Source organism: Zingiber officinale, chromosome 10A (assembly GCF_018446385.1).
Source record: "Zingiber officinale cultivar Zhangliang chromosome 10A, Zo_v1.1, whole genome shotgun sequence".
Lineage (NCBI taxonomy): Eukaryota > Viridiplantae > Streptophyta > Magnoliopsida > Zingiberales > Zingiberaceae > Zingiber > Zingiber officinale.
The window spans coordinates 7,850,818-7,869,586 of NC_056004.1; the positions used below are offsets into that span (position 1 = coordinate 7,850,818).

The 18,769-nt window shown below is 38.8% G+C and overlaps 1 protein-coding gene across 1 annotated transcript; it reads right to left on the bottom strand.

Moving 5' to 3' along the window:
• Positions 1-11,914: 11,914 nt before the first annotated feature.
• LOC122026460 (protein FAR1-RELATED SEQUENCE 4-like) lies at positions 11,915-18,027 on the bottom strand. Its single transcript, XM_042585204.1, has 9 exons — positions 17,940-18,027; positions 17,390-17,850; positions 15,753-17,183; positions 15,604-15,663; positions 15,426-15,521; positions 15,201-15,267; positions 15,039-15,054; positions 14,756-14,927; positions 11,915-12,115 (listed from the first exon to the last, which is right to left on the bottom strand). Exons 1-9 carry the CDS (start codon positions 18,025-18,027, stop codon positions 11,915-11,917), a joined length of 2,592 nt encoding a protein of 863 aa, XP_042441138.1.
• Between the last annotated feature and the right edge of the window lie 742 nt (positions 18,028-18,769).

An 18,769-nucleotide genomic window follows, 5' to 3' on the forward strand; every position in this document is an offset into this window, starting at 1 on the left:
AGCAATTAATTAAATTATTTGTGATTAGTCATGGCCCTAATAATATCTTCTCAAGCTAATGAGAAGATCGGATGGTCAACCTAAGGTCAACAGTTTCTCGAGTTCCTCCCTTTGACCACCTTGTGTTGCTCGCGCCCTCCTCGTAACTCTGTCTCGAGTGGACCTTCCACCGCTCCAATTTTGTACATTACAAATTTTGAAACTCGAGTTACATTCGAGTCTAAACTAATTTACAACAAGAATATAAAAATAGAGAAAGGCACGACGCGCAGGTCGCGAATCAAATATAAACAAGCACATCACAAATGACGGCGCGCAGGCCGAAATATGAATTACAATACATTTACAATCAAATTGGGTCTTTTTAGGCCATGACCATCAAAAAATGATATATAATTCTAAATTATATATTTCAATAATTTTCTGTAATTTTTCCTACAATTTTTACGAGTAAAAATTCCCGGCGGTTCCGTTTAGCGGTTTTCGAGCGCAATCACGGAACGAATCCCCTTGCGAGGTCAGGTGTAGTAGCCCTACCTGCTATCTAACCATCGCGAGTGTCCCTAAGTGATCCTACAGTGCCTTAGTCCATTGTCCCAAAAAGATTTGGGGCGAAACCTTGCCGTTTTGGAAAAATCTTCTCGGTAGTCAAAGCCTACAAGTGTCGAAACGCTTGTGCTTCGCTTCTACGAGAAAAATACACATAAAAACTAAAAAAATAGGAAATTCATAGAATATTACAGAACCTATATTTTTCATGAAAAATCAAATTAAACTCGTACATGACTTCGCACAGGGCTCTGATACCACTGTTGGGTTTTTTCGGGCCGCGAAAACCGCTTTTTCGCGTCGCGAAAACCCCGAAAGCCCCATGCCACCGGATCCGTGCGAAGTGTAAAGAACAAAAAATTTACGTGTATGAGTTTCTAATCTAGATCTACACTAGATTTACGAGGAGAAAACCTTTTACCCTTGATGCGTGCGTTTCGCGAATCCCGCTCGTCCAAGGAGATGCCGGATCTCGAGATCGTCATGCGTACGATCCTCTAGAAGTATCCACACGAACAAACTAGGTGGAGAGGCCAAACTAAAAGGTGTGATAGCACCTATGAAGTGTTCGGCCAAGAGAGGAGAGGGAGAAGAAAATTGAGAGCAAGAAGATCTCAAGGAGGAAGATGAAATCAATTCACTTGAATGAAAAATCAAATTTTTCATCCACACTAAAAGTGGCCGACCACATGATGGCTAGTAACCCCCATTCTCATTTAATGTGGCCATTAAAGAAATGAGATTTGTAACCTCCATGAGGTGGCACACACATGTGCTAAACATGATGATGTGTAACACCATTATTGGCCACTTAATGTCAACTCACAAATGATATGGCATATAGTCAAGTCAAACTTGACTTTTTCTTCTTCCTTCTCAAGTCAAGTCAAACTTGACCAAATCTCTCTCATGGTTGATCTAATCTAACCATTTGATTCAAGCCAACTTAATATAATGAATCTAATTTATTTAATTAAATTGATTCAATAAGTCATAATCTAAATTAGACTCATTGAACACATGAATCAACTTGAGTCCAACTCAATTAGCCCAATTAGGATTCCTCTTAATCCAATTTGATTTATCAAATGAATCTAATCCTCCTGTTTCATCATATGAACCTAATCTCCATCTAATTGTCCTTGGTGTGTGACCCTATAGGTTCTTGTAACGTTGGCAATGCCCCTAAACCCATTTAGGAGCATAAGTAATGAGAGGTATCTAGCTACACATCATTACTACCCAACTTACAAGAATGTTGAGATCCAACATCACCTTGTGACTACTAATTGTGACTCCTCACAATATATGACAAGTGTCCTTCTATCCTAGACATCTAGATTGATCAATGTGAGGCATAGACCGTGTCATCCTCTAACCAATCTAAATATTGAACTCCAAGTAAACTCATTAAATCAAATGAGCTCAATATCTCATATTCACTCATTGAGGCATGGCCATGCACTTCGTGGTCTCACTCTATCAAGAATATCGATGTCTCTCCCATCATATAGGAGGGATAGATCCCATCTACATCACTCACATCCCTCTGCATAATTCGTTACATACCCAGCAATCGCCTTTATAGTCAACCCAGTTACGGGTGACGTTTGACGAAACCAAAGTACATAACTCATTATGTAGGGATCTATGGTGACTTCATGTCCATGGACTAGTAGTCATACTAATAGCCACATGAGAAAGTATATGACACTCATATAACGATCCATGATACTTTCTCATGGGGCGTCTTTCAGTATACATTCTCTAATGCATACCAATGTGTCAACTTGATATCTCTATATCCATGACTTGTGAGATCATGTCATCGATATGACCTACATGCTAGTCTTATTGCATTAACATTGTCCCTGAATGTTAATACTCGACTAGGAATGATTAAGTGTAGTGTTCCCCATATCATCTCACTATCGGTTCAACTAACCGATTGATATAGGTAAGAACCTTCTACTCAAGGACGCTATTATACTTAGTTTATTTGGCACCAATACAAGTAAGTATAATAACCAAAAACAAATGCCTTTATTTATATAAGAATATGATACAACAAGTCCATAATACAATCATCAAATGATTGGCTCTAGGGCTCTAACTAACAATCTCCCACTAGCACTAGTGCCAATCAGTGTAGGCTCTAAGCCCCAATGACCTAGTGTGACCATCATGCTTTCTCTGTGCCAAAGCCTTGGTCAAGTGATCTGCGATGTTAGCCTCTGTGGGTACTCTGTAAATCTTCACATCTCCTCTCTCGATAATCTCTCGAATGTGATGGAAGCGCCGTAGTATGTGTTTGGTCCGCTAGTGTGAACGAGGTCAGCGATGCTAGGAACCACCCCAAGTTCAGTGATGAACTTGCAGATCCAAACTGCCTCCTTTGCTGCCTCTGATGCAGCAATGTACTCAGCCTCTGTTGAAGAATCAGCAACTGTATCCTACTTCGAACTCTTCAAGCTCACAGCACCATCATTAATGCAAAACACGAACCCCGACTGCGATCGATAATCATCCGGGTCGGTCTGGAAGCTGGCATCACTGTAAGCCTTTACAGCTAGCTCATCATCGCCTCCATATATCAAGCAATATTCTTTAGTCCTTCTTAAGTACTTTAGAATATTCTTGACCGCTATCCAGTGACTTTCACCTGGATCTGACTGGTATATGCTCGTCATGCTCAAAGCATACGAGACATCAGGATGAGTACATAGCATGGCGTACATGATAGATCCTATGGCTTAGGCATAAGGGATCTGATCCATGTCATCTCTCTCCTCTCTAGAAGAGGGACCTTGAGTCTTCGAAAGACTCACGCCATGTGACATATTCAGAAATCCCTTCTTGGAGTTCTGCATGGTAAACCGAAGGAGTACCTTGTCAATGTATGTACTCTGACTTAGGCCAAGCAATCTCTTAGATCTATATCTATAGATATGTATCCCTAGAATGCGGGATGCCTCACTTAATTCCTTCATTGAGAAACATGTCCCTAGCCAAGTCTTGACAGACTTTAGCAAAGGGATGTCTTTCCCAATGAGCAGTATGTCATCCACATAAAATATGAGGAAGACAACTATGCCCCCTACAACCTTCTTGTGGACACAAGGTTTATCTTCATTTTTGATGAAACCAAACTATTTGATTACATCATCGAATCGAAGATTCCAGCTCTGAGAAGATTGCTTTAGTCCATAAATGGACCTATGCAGCTTGCATACTCTGCTAGTATGTTGTGGATCTACAAAACCCTCAGGTTGTGTCAGGTACACATCCTCGAGCAAATTTCCATTCAGAAACCCGGTTTGACATCCATCTGCCATATCTCATAGTCATGGTATGCTGCAATAGCAATCATGATCCGAATGGACTTAAACATCGCTACTGGAGAAAAGGTTTCATCATAGTCAAAACCATGAATCTTTTTGAAACCTTTAGCTACCAAGTGACCATTATAGATTAGTCCATCCATGTCAGTCTTTCTCTTAAAGACCCACTTACACCCAATGGGTTTTATCCCTTCAGGTGGATCAACCAAAGTCCATACTTGGTTGGTGTACATGGATTCTATTTCGGATCTCAAGGCCTCTAGCCATTTCTCGGAATCTGGTCTCATCACATCTTCCTGATAGGTGGTAGGCTCATCCTCTATGAGCACAACGTCATCATGGTCAGACAAGAGAAATGAGTATCTCACAGGCTGACGACGTACCCTATCAGACCTGCGAAGAGGTATGTCTACATGAACTGATTGTTGTTCCTCGACTTCTTGTGGAACAACATCATCCACAACACTTTGTGGTTCTAGTTCAACCTCCATCGAGGCTTCAGTGCTATTATTCGCATCTTGAACTTCTTCAAGATCGAACGTACTCCCACTAGTCTTTCTAGAAACAAAGTCCCTTTCTAGAAAGACTCCAGTCTTTTCCACAACTACCTTGTGCTGATTGGGAATGTAGAAGTAATATCCCTTAGTTTCCTTGGGATATCCAATGAAATAGCACTTGTCGGATTTGGGTCCTAATTTGTCTGAGACTTGACGTCTAACATAATCCTCACAACCCCAAATCCTCATAAAAGACACCTGGGCATCTCTCCCAGTCCATATCCTATATGAAGTCTTTATCACAGCCTTGGATGGAACTCGGTTGAGTATAAAAGCTGCCGTATCTAGAGTATAGCCCCAAAGAAATGTAGGAAGATCTGTGTGACTCATCATAGATCGCACCATATCTAATAGGGTATGATTCCTCCTTTAGGATACACCATTCCACTGTGGTGTTCCAGGAGTAGTGAGTTGGGATAGAATCCACACTCAGCTAGATAGTCACGAAACTCATGGCTAAGGTATTCTCCACCTCGATCTGATCGAAGTATCTTAATACTCTTGCCAAGCTGGTTTTGTACTTCATTCTTGAATTCTTTAAACTTTTCAAGGGATTCAGACTTATGTGTCATCAAATACACATAACCATATCTACTGAAGTCATCAGTAAATGTGATGAAGTACCTATAACCGCCTCTAGCAGCGACATTGAAAGGGCCACATACATCACTATGTATAAGTTCTAATAAATCAGTCGCTTTTTCACTGTGCCCACTAAAGGAAGTCTTGGTCATCTTGCCTAGTAGGCATGACTCGCACGTCTCATAAGATTTAAAATCAAATGACTCCAACAAACCATCCTTATGGAGCTGGGATAAGCGCTTGTCATTTATATGACCTAAGCGACAGTGCCAGAGATAGGTTTGGTTCATATCATTTGACTTAAACCTCTTGGTATTTATGTTATAGATAGAGCTCTCAAGGTCTAGAATATAGAGTCCGTTCATCAGAGGTGCACTACAATAGAACATATATTTTAAATAAACAGAACAACATTTGTTATTTATTATAAAAGAAAAACCTTTCTTGTCCAAACAAGAAACTGAAATTATGTTCTTAGTTAAAGCAGGCACATAACAACATTAATCTAATTATAATACAAGCCCAGAGGGCAGAGATAGATGATAAGTTCCTACAGCAACACCAGCAACCCGTGCTCCATTGCCTACTCGTAGGCCTATCTCGCCCTTCGTCAATGCTCTGCTATTTCTCAGCGCTTGTACATTAGTACAAATGTGAGAAGCACATCCAGTATCTAATACCCACGATGAAGAAATAGAGAGGTTGACTTCTATAACATGTTTACCTGAAGTAGAAATATTATTTCTCTTCTTCTTAAGATCTTCCAGGTATCATGTGCAGTTCCTCTTCCATTGCCCTGCTTGTCCATGAAACAGTTGACGAAGATGTTCAACCATATCAAAAGCACTCATCAACTCGTGTTGCTTCTGAAGCTCAGAGTTCATGGTTACGAGTATGAGACATGACACATCTAATGCGTCATCTTGATGCTTCTTATAAGCATCTCGGCCAGCTTGCGTGGCAGTGGTAGGTGGTGCCTCCGGAATGGGCTGCTCTAGAACATACAGTTTACGTTCTTGGGTGAGAATTATTCTCAGATTCCTGTACCAGTCCAGGAAATTTGCTTCGTTGAGCTTGTCCTTCTTAAGGACAGAACGCAAATAGAAAGAGTTCGTATTTGACATCATGGTTATCTACAACAGAAAATGTAGAAAATAAATATCATATTCTTTTAATCATTTAATTAGGCCTTTAACTAAATGATGATCCCACTGAATTCTATAATTCAAGTGGGACAAGATCCACATCATACTAACCCTTGAGTTACCTTTGGCTAATACGCCCAAGATTTAGTATGATCGGTAGGTAACGATTTACCAATTACATCTCTATGCAACTCTTGTTTATAGGATCATTATCCGCAGTTATATTAAAACTTGAGTTAGCTTTGGCTAATACGCCCAAGAATTAATATAAATGTGATTTATGTCCTATCTTTCCAACCGTTGGAAGAATGCCTACTATTAAACTCGATTTAACTAGTTGTACTCAATCAAATTAAGTCTCTACTCACCCATGCGTTGATAGGCGGGACCAAGATTGTCCCTCCGTACCCTACCAAGATAATATGTGTTGCTCTGCTTTGGCAGATTCAACAACACATGTGATCGAGGTAGTGATAGGTGTCACAGCATGGTAGGCATTTTAGAGTTGATGCGATTTAGATCTAATATAATCGACGATGTGTATCATATACTCGATTTATATCTAATCTAATCATTGTGGTGCATCATGTGCGCGATTTAGATCTAATCTAATCGTCGAGATGTATCATATACGTGATTGATCGAATCGAATCGTTAAGGCACTAATTAATTACTAATTATGCATCTCATACACATAAGCAATTAATTAAATTATTTGTGATTAGTCATGGCCCTACTACGATCTTCTCAAGCCAATGAGAAGATCGGATGGTCAACTTAAGGTCAACAGCTTCTCGAGCTCCTCCCTTTGACCACCTTGTGTTGCTCGCGCCCTCCTCGTAACTCCGTCTCGAGTGGACCTTCCACCGCTCCAATTTTGTACATTACAAATTTTGAAACTCGAGTTACATTCGAGTCTAAACTAATTTACAACAAGAATATAAAAATAGAGAAAGGCACGACGCGCAGGTCGCGAATCAAATATACAACAAGCACATCACAAATGACGGCGCGCAGGCCGTAATATGAATTACAACACATTTACAATCAAATTGGGTCTTTTTAGGCCATGACCATCAAAAAATGATATATAATTCTAAATTATATATTTCAATAATTTTCTGTAATTTTTCCTACAATTTTTACGAGTAAAAATTCCCGGCGGTTCCGTTTAGCGGTTTTCGAGCGCAATCACGGAACGAATCCCCTTGCGGGGTCAGGTGTAGTAGCCCTACCTGCTATCTAACCATCGCGAGTGTCCCTAAGTGATCCTACAGTGCCTTAGTCCATTGTCCCAAAAAGATTTGGGGCGAAACCTTGCCGTTTTTGAAAAATCTTCTCGGTAGTCAAAGCCTACAAGTGTCGAAACACTTGTGCTTCGCTTCTACGAGAAAAATACACATAAAAACTAAAAAAAATAGGAAATTCATAGAATATTACAGAACCTATATTTTTCATGAAAAATCAAATTAAACTCGTACATGACTACGCATGGGGCTCTGATACCACTGTTGGGTTTTTTCGGGCCGCGAAAACCGCTTTTTCGCGTCGCGAAAACCCTGAAAGCCCCATGCCACCGGATCCGTGCGAAGTGTATAGAACAAAAAATTTACGTGTATGAGTTTCTAATCTAGATCTACACTAGATTTACGAGGAGAAAACCTTTTACCCTTGATGCGTGCGTTTCGCGAATCCCGCTCGTCCAAGGAGATGCCGGATCTCGAGATCGTCAAGTGTACGATCCTCTAGAAGTATCCAGACGAACAAACTAGGTGGAGAGGCCAAACTAAAAGGTGTGATAGCACCTATGAAGTGTTCGGCCAAGAGAGGAGAGGGAGAAGAAAATTGAGAGCAAGAAGATCTCAAGGAGGAAGATGAAATCAATTCACTTGAATGAAAAATCAAATTTTTCATCCACACTAAAAGTGGCCGACCACATGATGGCTAGTAACCCCCATTCTCATTTAATGTGGCCATTAAAGAAATGAGATTTGTAACCTCCATGAGGTGGCACACACATGTGCTAAACATGATGATGTGTAACACCATTATTGGCCACTTAATGCCAACTCACAAATGATGTGGCATATAGTCAAGTCAAACTTGACTTTTTCATCTTCCTTCTCAAGTCAAGTCAAACTTGACCAAATCTCTCTCATGGTTGATCTAATCTAACCATTTGATTCAAGCCAACTTAATATAATGAATCTAATTCATTTAATTAAATTGATTCAATGAGTCATAATCTAAATTAGGCTCATTGAACACATGAATCAACTTGAGTCCAACTCAATTAGCCCAATTAGGATTACTCTTAATCCAATTTGATTTATCAAATGAATCTAATCCTCTTGGTTCATCATATGAACCTAATCTCCATCTAATTGTCCTTTGTGTGTGACCCTATAGGTTCTTGTAACGTTGGCAATGCCTCTAAACCCATTTAGGAGCATAAGTAATGAGCGGTATCTTGCAACACATCATTACTACCCAAGTTACAAGAATGTTGAGATCCAACATCACCTTGTGACTACTAATTATGACTCCTCACAATATATGACAAGTGTCCTTCTATCCTAGACATCTAGATTGATCAATGTGAGGCATAGACCGTGTCATCCTCTGACCAATCTAAATCTTGAACTCCATGTAGACTCACTAAATCAAATGAGCTCAATATCTCATATTGACTCATTTGGGCATGGCCATGCACTTCGTGGTCTCACTCTATCAAGAATATCGATGTCTCTCCCGTCACATAGGAGGGATAGATCTCATCTACATCACTCACATCCCTTTGCATAATTTGTTACATACCCAGTAATCGCCTTTATAGTCCACCAAGTTACGGGTGACGTTTGACGAAACCAAAGTACATAACACATTATGTAGGGATCTATGGTTACTTCAGGTCCAAGGACTAGTAGTCGTACTAATAGCCACATGAGAAAGTATATGACACTCATATAACGATCCATGATACTTTCTCATGGCGGGTCATTCAGTATACATTCTCTAATGCATACCCATGTGTCAACTTGATATCTCTATATCCATGACTTGTGAGATCTAGTCATCGAGTTAACCTACATGCTATTCTTATTGCATTAACATTGTCCCTGAATGTTAATACTCGACTAGGAATGATTAAGAGTAGTGTTCCCTCTATCATCTCACTATCGGTTCAACTAACCGATTGATATAGGTAAGAACCTTTTACTCAAGGACGCTATTATACTTAGTTTATTTGGCACCAATACAAGTAAGTATAATAACCAAAAATAAATGCCTTTATTTATATAAGAATATGATACAACAAGTCCATAATACAATCATCAAATGATTGGCTCTAGGGCTCTAACTAACAACCTATGCGTAGGCAATGGAGCACGGGTTGCTGCTGTTGCTGTAGGGACTTATCATCTATCTCTGCCCTCTGGACTTGTATTAGAATTAGATGAATGTTGTTATGTGTCTACTTTAACTAAGAACATAATTTCAGTATCTTGTTTGGACAAGAAAGGTTTCTCTTTTATAATAAAGGACAATTGTTGTTCTGTTTATTTAAAAGATATGTTCTATTGTAGTGCACCTCTAATGAACGGACTCTACATTCTAGACCTTGAAAGCCCTATCTATAACATAAATACCAAGAGGTTCAAGTCAAATGACATGAACCAAACCTATCTCTGGCACTGTCGCTTAGGTCATATAAATGACAAGCGCTTATACCAGCTCCATAAGGATGGTTTGCTGGACTCATTTGATTTTGAATATTATGAGATGTGCGAGTCATGCCTACTAGGCAAGATGACCAAGACACCCTTTAGTGGGCACAGCGAAAGAGCGACTGATTTGTTAGGACTTATACATATTGATGTATGTGGCCCTTTCAATGTCGCTGCTAGAGGCGGTTACAGGTACTTCATCACATTTATTGATGACTTTAGTAGATATTGTTATGTGTACTTGATGACACATAAGTCATAATCCTTTGAAAAGTTCAAAGAATTCAAGAATGAAGTAAAGAACCAGCTTGGCAAGAGTATTAAGATACTTCGATCAGATCGAGGTGGAGAATACCTTAGCCATGCGTTTCGTGACTATCTAACTGAGTGTGGGATCCTATCCCAACTCACTCCTCCTGGAACACCATAGTGGAATGGTATTTCCAAAAGGAGAAATCGTACCCTATTAGATATGGTACGATCTATGATGAGTCACACAGATCTTCCTACATATCTTTGGGGCTATGCTCTAGATACGGCAGCTTTTATACTCAACTGAGTTCCATCCAAGGTCGTGATAAAGACACCATATAGGATATGGACTGGGAGAGATGCCCAGGTGTCTTTTATGAGGATTTGGGGTTGTGAGGCTTACGTTAGACGTCAAGTCTCAAATAAATTAGGACTCAAATCTGACAAGTGCTACTTTATTGGATATCCCAAGGAAACTGAGGGATATTATTTCTACATTCCCAGTCAGCACAAGGTAGTTGTGGCAAAGACTGGGGTCATTCTAGAAAGGGATTTTGTTTCTAGAAAGACTAGTGGGAGTACGTTCGATCTTGAAGAAGTTCAAGATGTGGACCATAGCACTGAAGCCTCGATGGAAGTTGAACTGGAACCACAAAGAGTTGTGGATGATGTTGTTCCACAAAGAGTTGAGGAACAACAACCAGTTCAAGTAGACATACCTATTCGCAGGTCTGATAGGGTACATCGTCAGCCTAAGAGATACTCATTTCTCTTGTCTGATGATGATGACGTTGTACTCATAGAGGATGAGCCCACCTCCTATCAGGAAGCTGTGATGAGACCAGATTTTGAGAAATGGCTAGAGGCCATGAGATCCGAAATGGAATCCATGTACACCAACCAAGTATGGACTTTGGTTAATCCACCTGAAGGGGTAAAACTCATTTGGTGTAAGTGGGTCTTTAAGAGAAAGACTGACATGGATGGACTTATCTATAAGGGGTCGCTTGGTAGCTAAAGGTTTCAAGAAGTTTCATGGTATTGACTATGATGAAACCTTTTCTCCAGTAGCGATGTTTAAGTCCATTCGGATCATGCTTGCTATTGTAGCATACCATGACTATGAGATATGGCAGATGGATGTCAAAACCGCGTTTCTCAATGGAAACCTGCTCGAGGATATGTACATGACACAACCTGAGGGTTTTGTAGATCCACAACATACTAGCAGAGTATGCAAGATGCATAGGTTCATTTGTGGACTAAAGCAAGCATCTCGGAGCTGGAATCTTTGATTCGATGATGCAATCAAATAGTTTGGTTTCATCAAGAATGAAGATGAGCCTTGTGTCTACAAGAAGGTTGTAGGGGGCATAGTTGTCTTCCTCATATTGTATGTGGATGACATACTGCTTATTGGGAAAGACATTCCTTTGCTAAACAGTTCGGATCCTCTGGACCAGGGAGCCCTGGACCACCCCTGGACCACAAAACCCATATAAAACGTGTATCACGCGCAAGGCACGTGCACGCACGAAACTCAACTCACACAGAAACGCAAGCATCGGCAGTGTTTCTCGCGAGCCCTAGCATCCCTCCTCCCCAAGTCCGCCGAGATTAAACGTGGTGGAGCCCTAACCTCATGCCCAAACGACGAGAGGCAGCGAGCTCTAGCCTCAAGCCGGGTACTGAAGCCGGCGACGGAAAACGCCATCTTCCACTTCTTCCACGCGAAACACAAGCTCTGCCCTAGCCGTAAGTCATCGTCCCCGCATCTGCGATCCGCCGGCGCCATCTTCCACTTCTTCCTTTCGTCTCGCCATCATCCGCCGGGATCTGGTATCATTGTCAGTCTTCTTGCTCTTTAGCTTCTGACGGATGCTCTCCATTAAAACGCGAGAAACATCGTTATGCCCCTGATTATAAGACTGTGGTTTTGCTTTGAGGGCCAGCAAACAATTCTTGCAATAGAGGCCTTTTTACAGAATAAAATCCATCTGGAACTTTCTGCAAGTAACCACAGTCTTATAACTATGGACTTTACAAAGTTCTGACCAATCATTGTGCTAACGAAAGCTTGTTTTCTATTTTACTGTCTTTTCTTGAATTCCTAACTATTTAATTGTTTGAGTTCTGCATATGCCAATTTTAGTTGAATGTTGTTGATTAATTCCCTACATGATACAGCACATGTACAAATTACTCTTTACAAAAACAAAATATAACTGACATTGTTTGAAACATTTTACATCTTTATATTGTGCTATTATATATTATGGATTGCCATATGATATTGGAATGTGGTTGTAACAGTGATTAGACTGCTATATATGTATCTGTGTATATTCTATGTTTGTGTGTTTGTTGCATGCACATGAAAGTAGGATTGAATGCTACGCAAGAATAACTGTTTAACTGTTTGTTGTAACATATTCTAATACTTTGAAGTTATACTGTTGATTTGAGTTTAACTGTTAATTGCTTATGCATAATATAGGTTTCGGCTTTAATGTTGATATTGAAGTTATAAGAACATCAACATCAAGTAACTCTGATGATTGGAAATAATTTGTATTTAGATTGTAGCACTGAATTCAAATTCAACATCAAGTTCCAATCTGTACTCAACATCAAGTAACTCATTGTTTACAACTTTGAATTATAACTTTGAGCTTATTTTTTTTTTTTAATTTATTTAGCATACAATCTATGAACATTAAAAAATATTTGAACTTAAGTAATTCTTGTTTGCTTAATAGGTTGGTATTTCATGGCATCATCAAGTTACAACTCCATCGACAATACAAAATTTGAATATGTAGCATGCAGGGATTGCGGACAAAGAACAGTGGTTTGTGTTTCTAGATCGAGCAAAAATCCCGGAAGGAGGTATTATCGATGTGGGCAGCATGGCTGGCAAAAGTGGGTGGTAACCGATACTTTTTCTGATGAAGACAACAGTGAAATATGTCGTGGAAGGTTAGGAAAAATAGAGTCAAGGTTAGGTAGTGAACTCATTGCTTCTCGTGAGCATAATCTAGGAAATTCAAATGTACCATCAGTGGTTTGGATATTAGTTATACTGAATCTGACTCTTTTGGCCGTTTACCTTATTACTTTATTAGTTCGGTCTTGTTAATTAGTGTTAAGTAATGTTGTTATTGTAATATGACAAATTAACTGTTTGTAAGAACCAGTTGACTGATATTTATATGAATAGTTTTGTGTTGTTGTGATTTGCACTGTAATCTTCTGTGGTCGAATGTTGTATCTGTGATTCATCGTGATTTAGTAAACAATGTGTTGTTTCTTCTTAATAGATTTGAAGTTCATTTTTCTGCTTGTTGTACTATTTTTTTGGTCCCTCGCATGACTAGGATTATATCGTGGTAAAATCTTAATTTTGACTATCATTATGAATGGTCATTGATTTTTTACCATTACAGTCTTCTGAAGGCCACCATTTGTCTCTGCAAGTCAAGCTTCATTTGTTGATCGTTCTCTAGATCAGGAAGCTCTAAATCCACATGGGTATTGGATCGGTCTGCAGACCGATCCAGTGACACTGTCGTTATCTGATCGGTCTGGTGACCGATCAGTAACCTAAATCCAGTGATACTGTGGTATTCTGATCGGTCTGGTGACCGATCAGTAACCAAACAGTAGCGTTCTGTAGGTTATCTGATCGGTCTGGTGACCGATCAGTAACCAAACAGTAGTGAGCACTGTAAGTTATCTGATCGGTTTGTAGACCGATCAGATGGGATTCAGAGAACAATAGGATCGGTCTGTGGACCGATCCCTGATCGATCCACAGACCGATCAGAAGCCTCCCAGACCGATCACATGATCGGTCCAGAGGGCTATGGATCGGTCTGCTGACCGATCCACAACATGATCAAAGGTCCTAACATCATTTTGAAGGTCCTAACATCATACATCATTAGCAGACCAATCCACAACATGATCAAAGGTCCTAACATCATTTTGAAGGTCCTAACATCATACATCATTGACTTAATTTGAACCAGAGAGAGTCTTTAAGGAAGGGAAGATAAGAAAGGTTAAGAAAACTCAAATATTTGGCTGTGATGCAGAATTCCTCTTTCATCTGCGGAAAATCTGCAACGAGATTTTTTTGCTATTTGCAGCTAGTCATAAAACCAAATATGAAAGCGAAAGGAACAAGGCTTGGAGCAAGAGGCTGAAGGGATGAAAACTAATCACACAACAACCAAACTCATTCAAAATATCAAGAAGTCCATTAGTTCTGTGATGGTCCAAATTATATAACATAACATAGAATCAATAATATGCATCTTTAACATCTTTAACATCAGCTGGGTTGAACTTCAGGCCAAGCTAATATAACATCTTTAATATCTGGTAACATTGACCTTGTGTTCAAACAAATAGTAAAAACATCTCCATTGTCAAAAAAAGGACAAATACTAAAAACATTGCCCAGAATTTTTCAAACAAGATGTCTGGAAGACCAGTGAAGATGCTGATAGCTCAAGAGATGTCAACAGACATAAAGTCTAAGAAGAAACCACTCAGTGTTGTTGCTCGATTGATGGGTCTTGATGATGAACTAAAACCTCAGCCATGCCCAGAAGATAGCCAAAATAAGTCCCAATAAGTTGTTCCTTCTCAGTCTCATCAATCTGATCATCAAAAAGAACAATATGGTGCAAATGAAGTTTGGCAGAAATCAACTCAAAAGAGGGGAAGCTGTGAAGGTAATCAGAACGAGATAAAAATGATACTTGCCTGTCAAGATGCACTGGATGTTCTCAGTTCAAACAGAGATTTATTTCTAAAATTTCTTAATGAACCAAACTCCCTGTTCACAAAGCAACTAAACAATAGATTAGTTGGAACCTAAAGTATTTGGAACCTGTCAAGAAAGGAAATCATATCAATAAATTAACTAGTATTTCAGGTGCACATATAAATAGACATAGGCACATACGAGATCGTTACTGTCTAAGGGGAGGAATCCGCACGAGGTGGTCTAGCAAATTGCATAAATGGGGATTGCACCTATAACAGTAAACAACTGTAAACTATTAGGAAGCCGAAACAATAAAGGAAGCCGAAACAACTGTAACTGCACACATCAGCAAGAATTACAAGTGATTATGGCATAACGTCCACTAAGTTGTATATATACAGATTGAAACAACAAGATTCAGACAAGATTCAGACAGACAATATAAGTTTCATTCAGACTTAAAGAAACTTGTGATAACTAAGATGTATATATACCTGAGAAAGTTGTGATGCCAATAATGGTGGAAATTGAGTCTCAGTCATATTGAAACTACCAACAGAGCTACCAATTGTTGGCACAGAATTTATAGGCTAAAACAAAAAAATAAAATACATTCTTAGATAGTTATAACATAAACTATCTTAGATTAACATAAGTAAAACAAATACCAACTTGGTGAATGATCTGGTCACATTGTATGCTGCCCACGGTGGAAATACTTTGATCTACACCCTGTGTTATAAAAAAATAGAATGATTTTAGTTACAACAAATAATACCAAATAAACAAAATTTGTGAAGTTAAAGAATAGAAACCATTACAATTGTTGAAGCTTGGTTTGTTTTCCTCGTTGCTTTTCTTTTCCTTGAAAGCTTCTCTAACCCACCTTTCAACCTCTTACCTGACACCGTTTTTTTCTTCATTTTAATCCCTTTTACTCCAGTAGAGGTCCCTTCACCATAATCAAATTCCCTGGATGCTTGGCTCACATTTAATTGTTGGACATTTGATTCATTAACTTGTAATTTATCATCCACTATCTTACACAAGCTCAACATAGCATCTTTAACAAACATGTAGGTGTCATCCCTTTGTGCTGCCTTGGTAACCAATTGAACATTCAACCCACACAACTCTTTGTAACGCATGTTTTGAAGTACTTTTGGATCCAAACTAGCATTGTTGGCCATTGAATCATTTACCCCAAAATATCCAATTTTTGCTTTTCTTGTCCACCTTTTCAATACATAATCACTTGGGATCTTCATGATATTATTCCACGTAAATATTTTCAGAATATGAGAACACAAAATCCCAGCAAATTCAAATTTTCTACAGCTACACTCAATCTTTTCACACTTCTTATCAAGTGTAACTATATGATGGTTTTTCTTTTTGTGAGGAGTAACTTTATATTTTGCAAATGTATCAACATCCTCACAAATTTCAAGATTAGAATCATGAGATAAGTACCACTCCTGTTGAAAACACTTGTATACCTCAGGAGTATAAATTTCACTAGCATGGTTTAAAATCTCAATTGGAAACATTAAATAGGGAACAGTTGTATTCGATTTGAAATCAGCTTTTAATTCCTCATATCGACGATCATCAAGAAGCCTTTGGAAGTGACTGAAAAAGTCTAAAAACTTGTGTTTATAAGTGACATATTTTTTCACAATACTATTCATGCTCTCACTTCTTTGGGTTGTAGTCATATCTGCACAAAACATTTTTCGTCCATATACTAAAGCCCATTTTTCCTTGATGTTGTACATGCGTCTCAACCAATCATTATCTTCAAGTGCATACTTGGCTAACATCATGTTCCATGCTGAAACAAAATCTTCCTCTTCATCAAAATCATATATACATGAGGCAAAATCTTTAGCAAAATCTCTAAACATAGAAAAAACTCCATTCAAATGTATGGCAGCATTTTGATAAATATGCCAAATGCACAAACGATGATGTGTTTCAGGCCATCTGGAAGCTAACGCCTTTGCCATTGCTGCATCTTGATCTGTAAGAATAGTAGTTAGCTTTTTCTCACCCATAGCTCTAGTTAATGTATCAAATAACCACTTAAAAGTCAAACTGGTTTCATCATATAATAAAGCGGCACCAAATAGTATGGATTGTTTATGATGATTAACACCTACAAACAATGCAATTGGTCGACCTTCATTATTCTTTCTGTAGGTTGTGTCAAAGCAAACAACATCTCCAAAATTTGCATAATCAGCTCTCATCTTAGCATTAGACCAAAAATATTAGTAATCAAATCATCTTCATCAACTTGGATAGCATAAAAAAAATTAGGATCCTCGAATTGCATTTTCTGCAGATATTCCAATACCCCCCATGTATCCCCAACTCTCATATTTATTGTTCTTTTGGATCGCAAGTAGTTTTTATAATCTTGAGGAATAAATCCTAAATTCTCCCTCCCACCTACTTGCCTCACCATAAGATCATGAGATGATTTTGGGGGGATTCCCACATCACTTGCCATCTCAATCTGTATCGCTGCAGAAGAAGATATATTCCTATGACTTCTGTAGAGGTGCGTTTTGTTTGGACTTGAGAGATAATGATTATGCTCTTTAACAAACTGTACCACAGTAAACTTGCTTTTTTTCCGATTACAAATCTTCATTTTAGCCGCACAACCAAACCTTGTTTCATCACGACTTGCTTTTGACATAAAGATCTCGTTTTTCTTTTCCTCTTTTACCTTGGGCACAACAATAAAGACCCTATCAAGTAATTTACCCGATTCATCCTTGTGGATTCTACCTCTTCTTACACCAAATCCAACCTTTTTAGCATATGTCAAATAAAATTGAAATGCATCTTCTTCTGTCTCAAATTCCAATCCTAGTTGTGGTATATCCAAATCGGTTTCAATGTTCAAGCCTATACAAGCAAACAAACAAAGCAAGATGGGTAAAAAGAAAAATTTGATATACTGAAGCTCAATACATTCCCAATATGATTTCTATTACCTTTATCAATATCATCAAAGTCAACTTCCAACATATCCTCATTTCCTTCAAAATTCAAACGACGACAACTTGTAGATTCACCCTCCATGATAATTTCTTTGATCCTGTTAATAAATTCCAATCCTTAATTTGCTACTGATCGTTCACATAACCAAGATCAGAATTTCAAATCTGTTCTTATAACTTCAACATGAACATTAAAGAAATAAGCTTGTTTATAACTTCAAAGTTCCAACAAAATTTAACGGTTTCTATTCCATTACTTTTGCAAAACAAGGGATTGGTCAAGGCTAATTATAAGAATTGGTGATACTGCTAATTTACTTGCACGCCATTTATCATTCCTGAATTTGAAAAAGGAGATGAAACTACTTGTTACTATGACCTTGCAGCAACCAAAGTACAAAACTGATAGAGACAAAAACAGAAGAGCATCAAACGAATGGAACTAACCTCAAGATTACATGGAAAGGTGAAGATAATAGAGAGTATAAGTAAATCAGAAACAAAACATTCAAACGAATGTTACATAAGAACTAACCTCAATATTACATGGAAAGGTGAAGATAATAATAGAAGAGCATCAATTTTCTGTAACATAAGATGGCATTGAAGGTCTTACATTTGATTGGAACTAACCTCAAGATTCGTCGCCGGTCGCGGACAGGGCTGTGCCTCGGAGGAGTTAGGGAACTGTGTCGTCGCCGCCGGAGGATCCCGGTTGGTTTCTGCGTGAGTCACGGAACCAAAAGGCCGTCGGGGACGCTGTCACTTCGTCGCCGACGCTGGAGGTGGGCGTCGGGGTTCCCTGGTCATCGGCGAAGCGCGGA

Coding starts and splice junctions, on each gene's coding strand:
- LOC122026460 (XM_042585204.1), bottom strand. CDS start 18,027: ATGGAGGGTGAATCTACAAGTTGTCGTCGTTTGAATTTTGAAGGAAAT. Junction 15,522..15,603: donor GTGACCAGATCATTCACCAA/GTTGGTATTTGT, acceptor TTTTTGTTTTAG/CCTATAAATTCTGTGCCAAC. Junction 15,268..15,425: donor TGGCATCACAACTTTCTCAG/GTATATATACAT, acceptor TGATGTGTGCAG/TTACAGTTGTTTCGGCTTCC.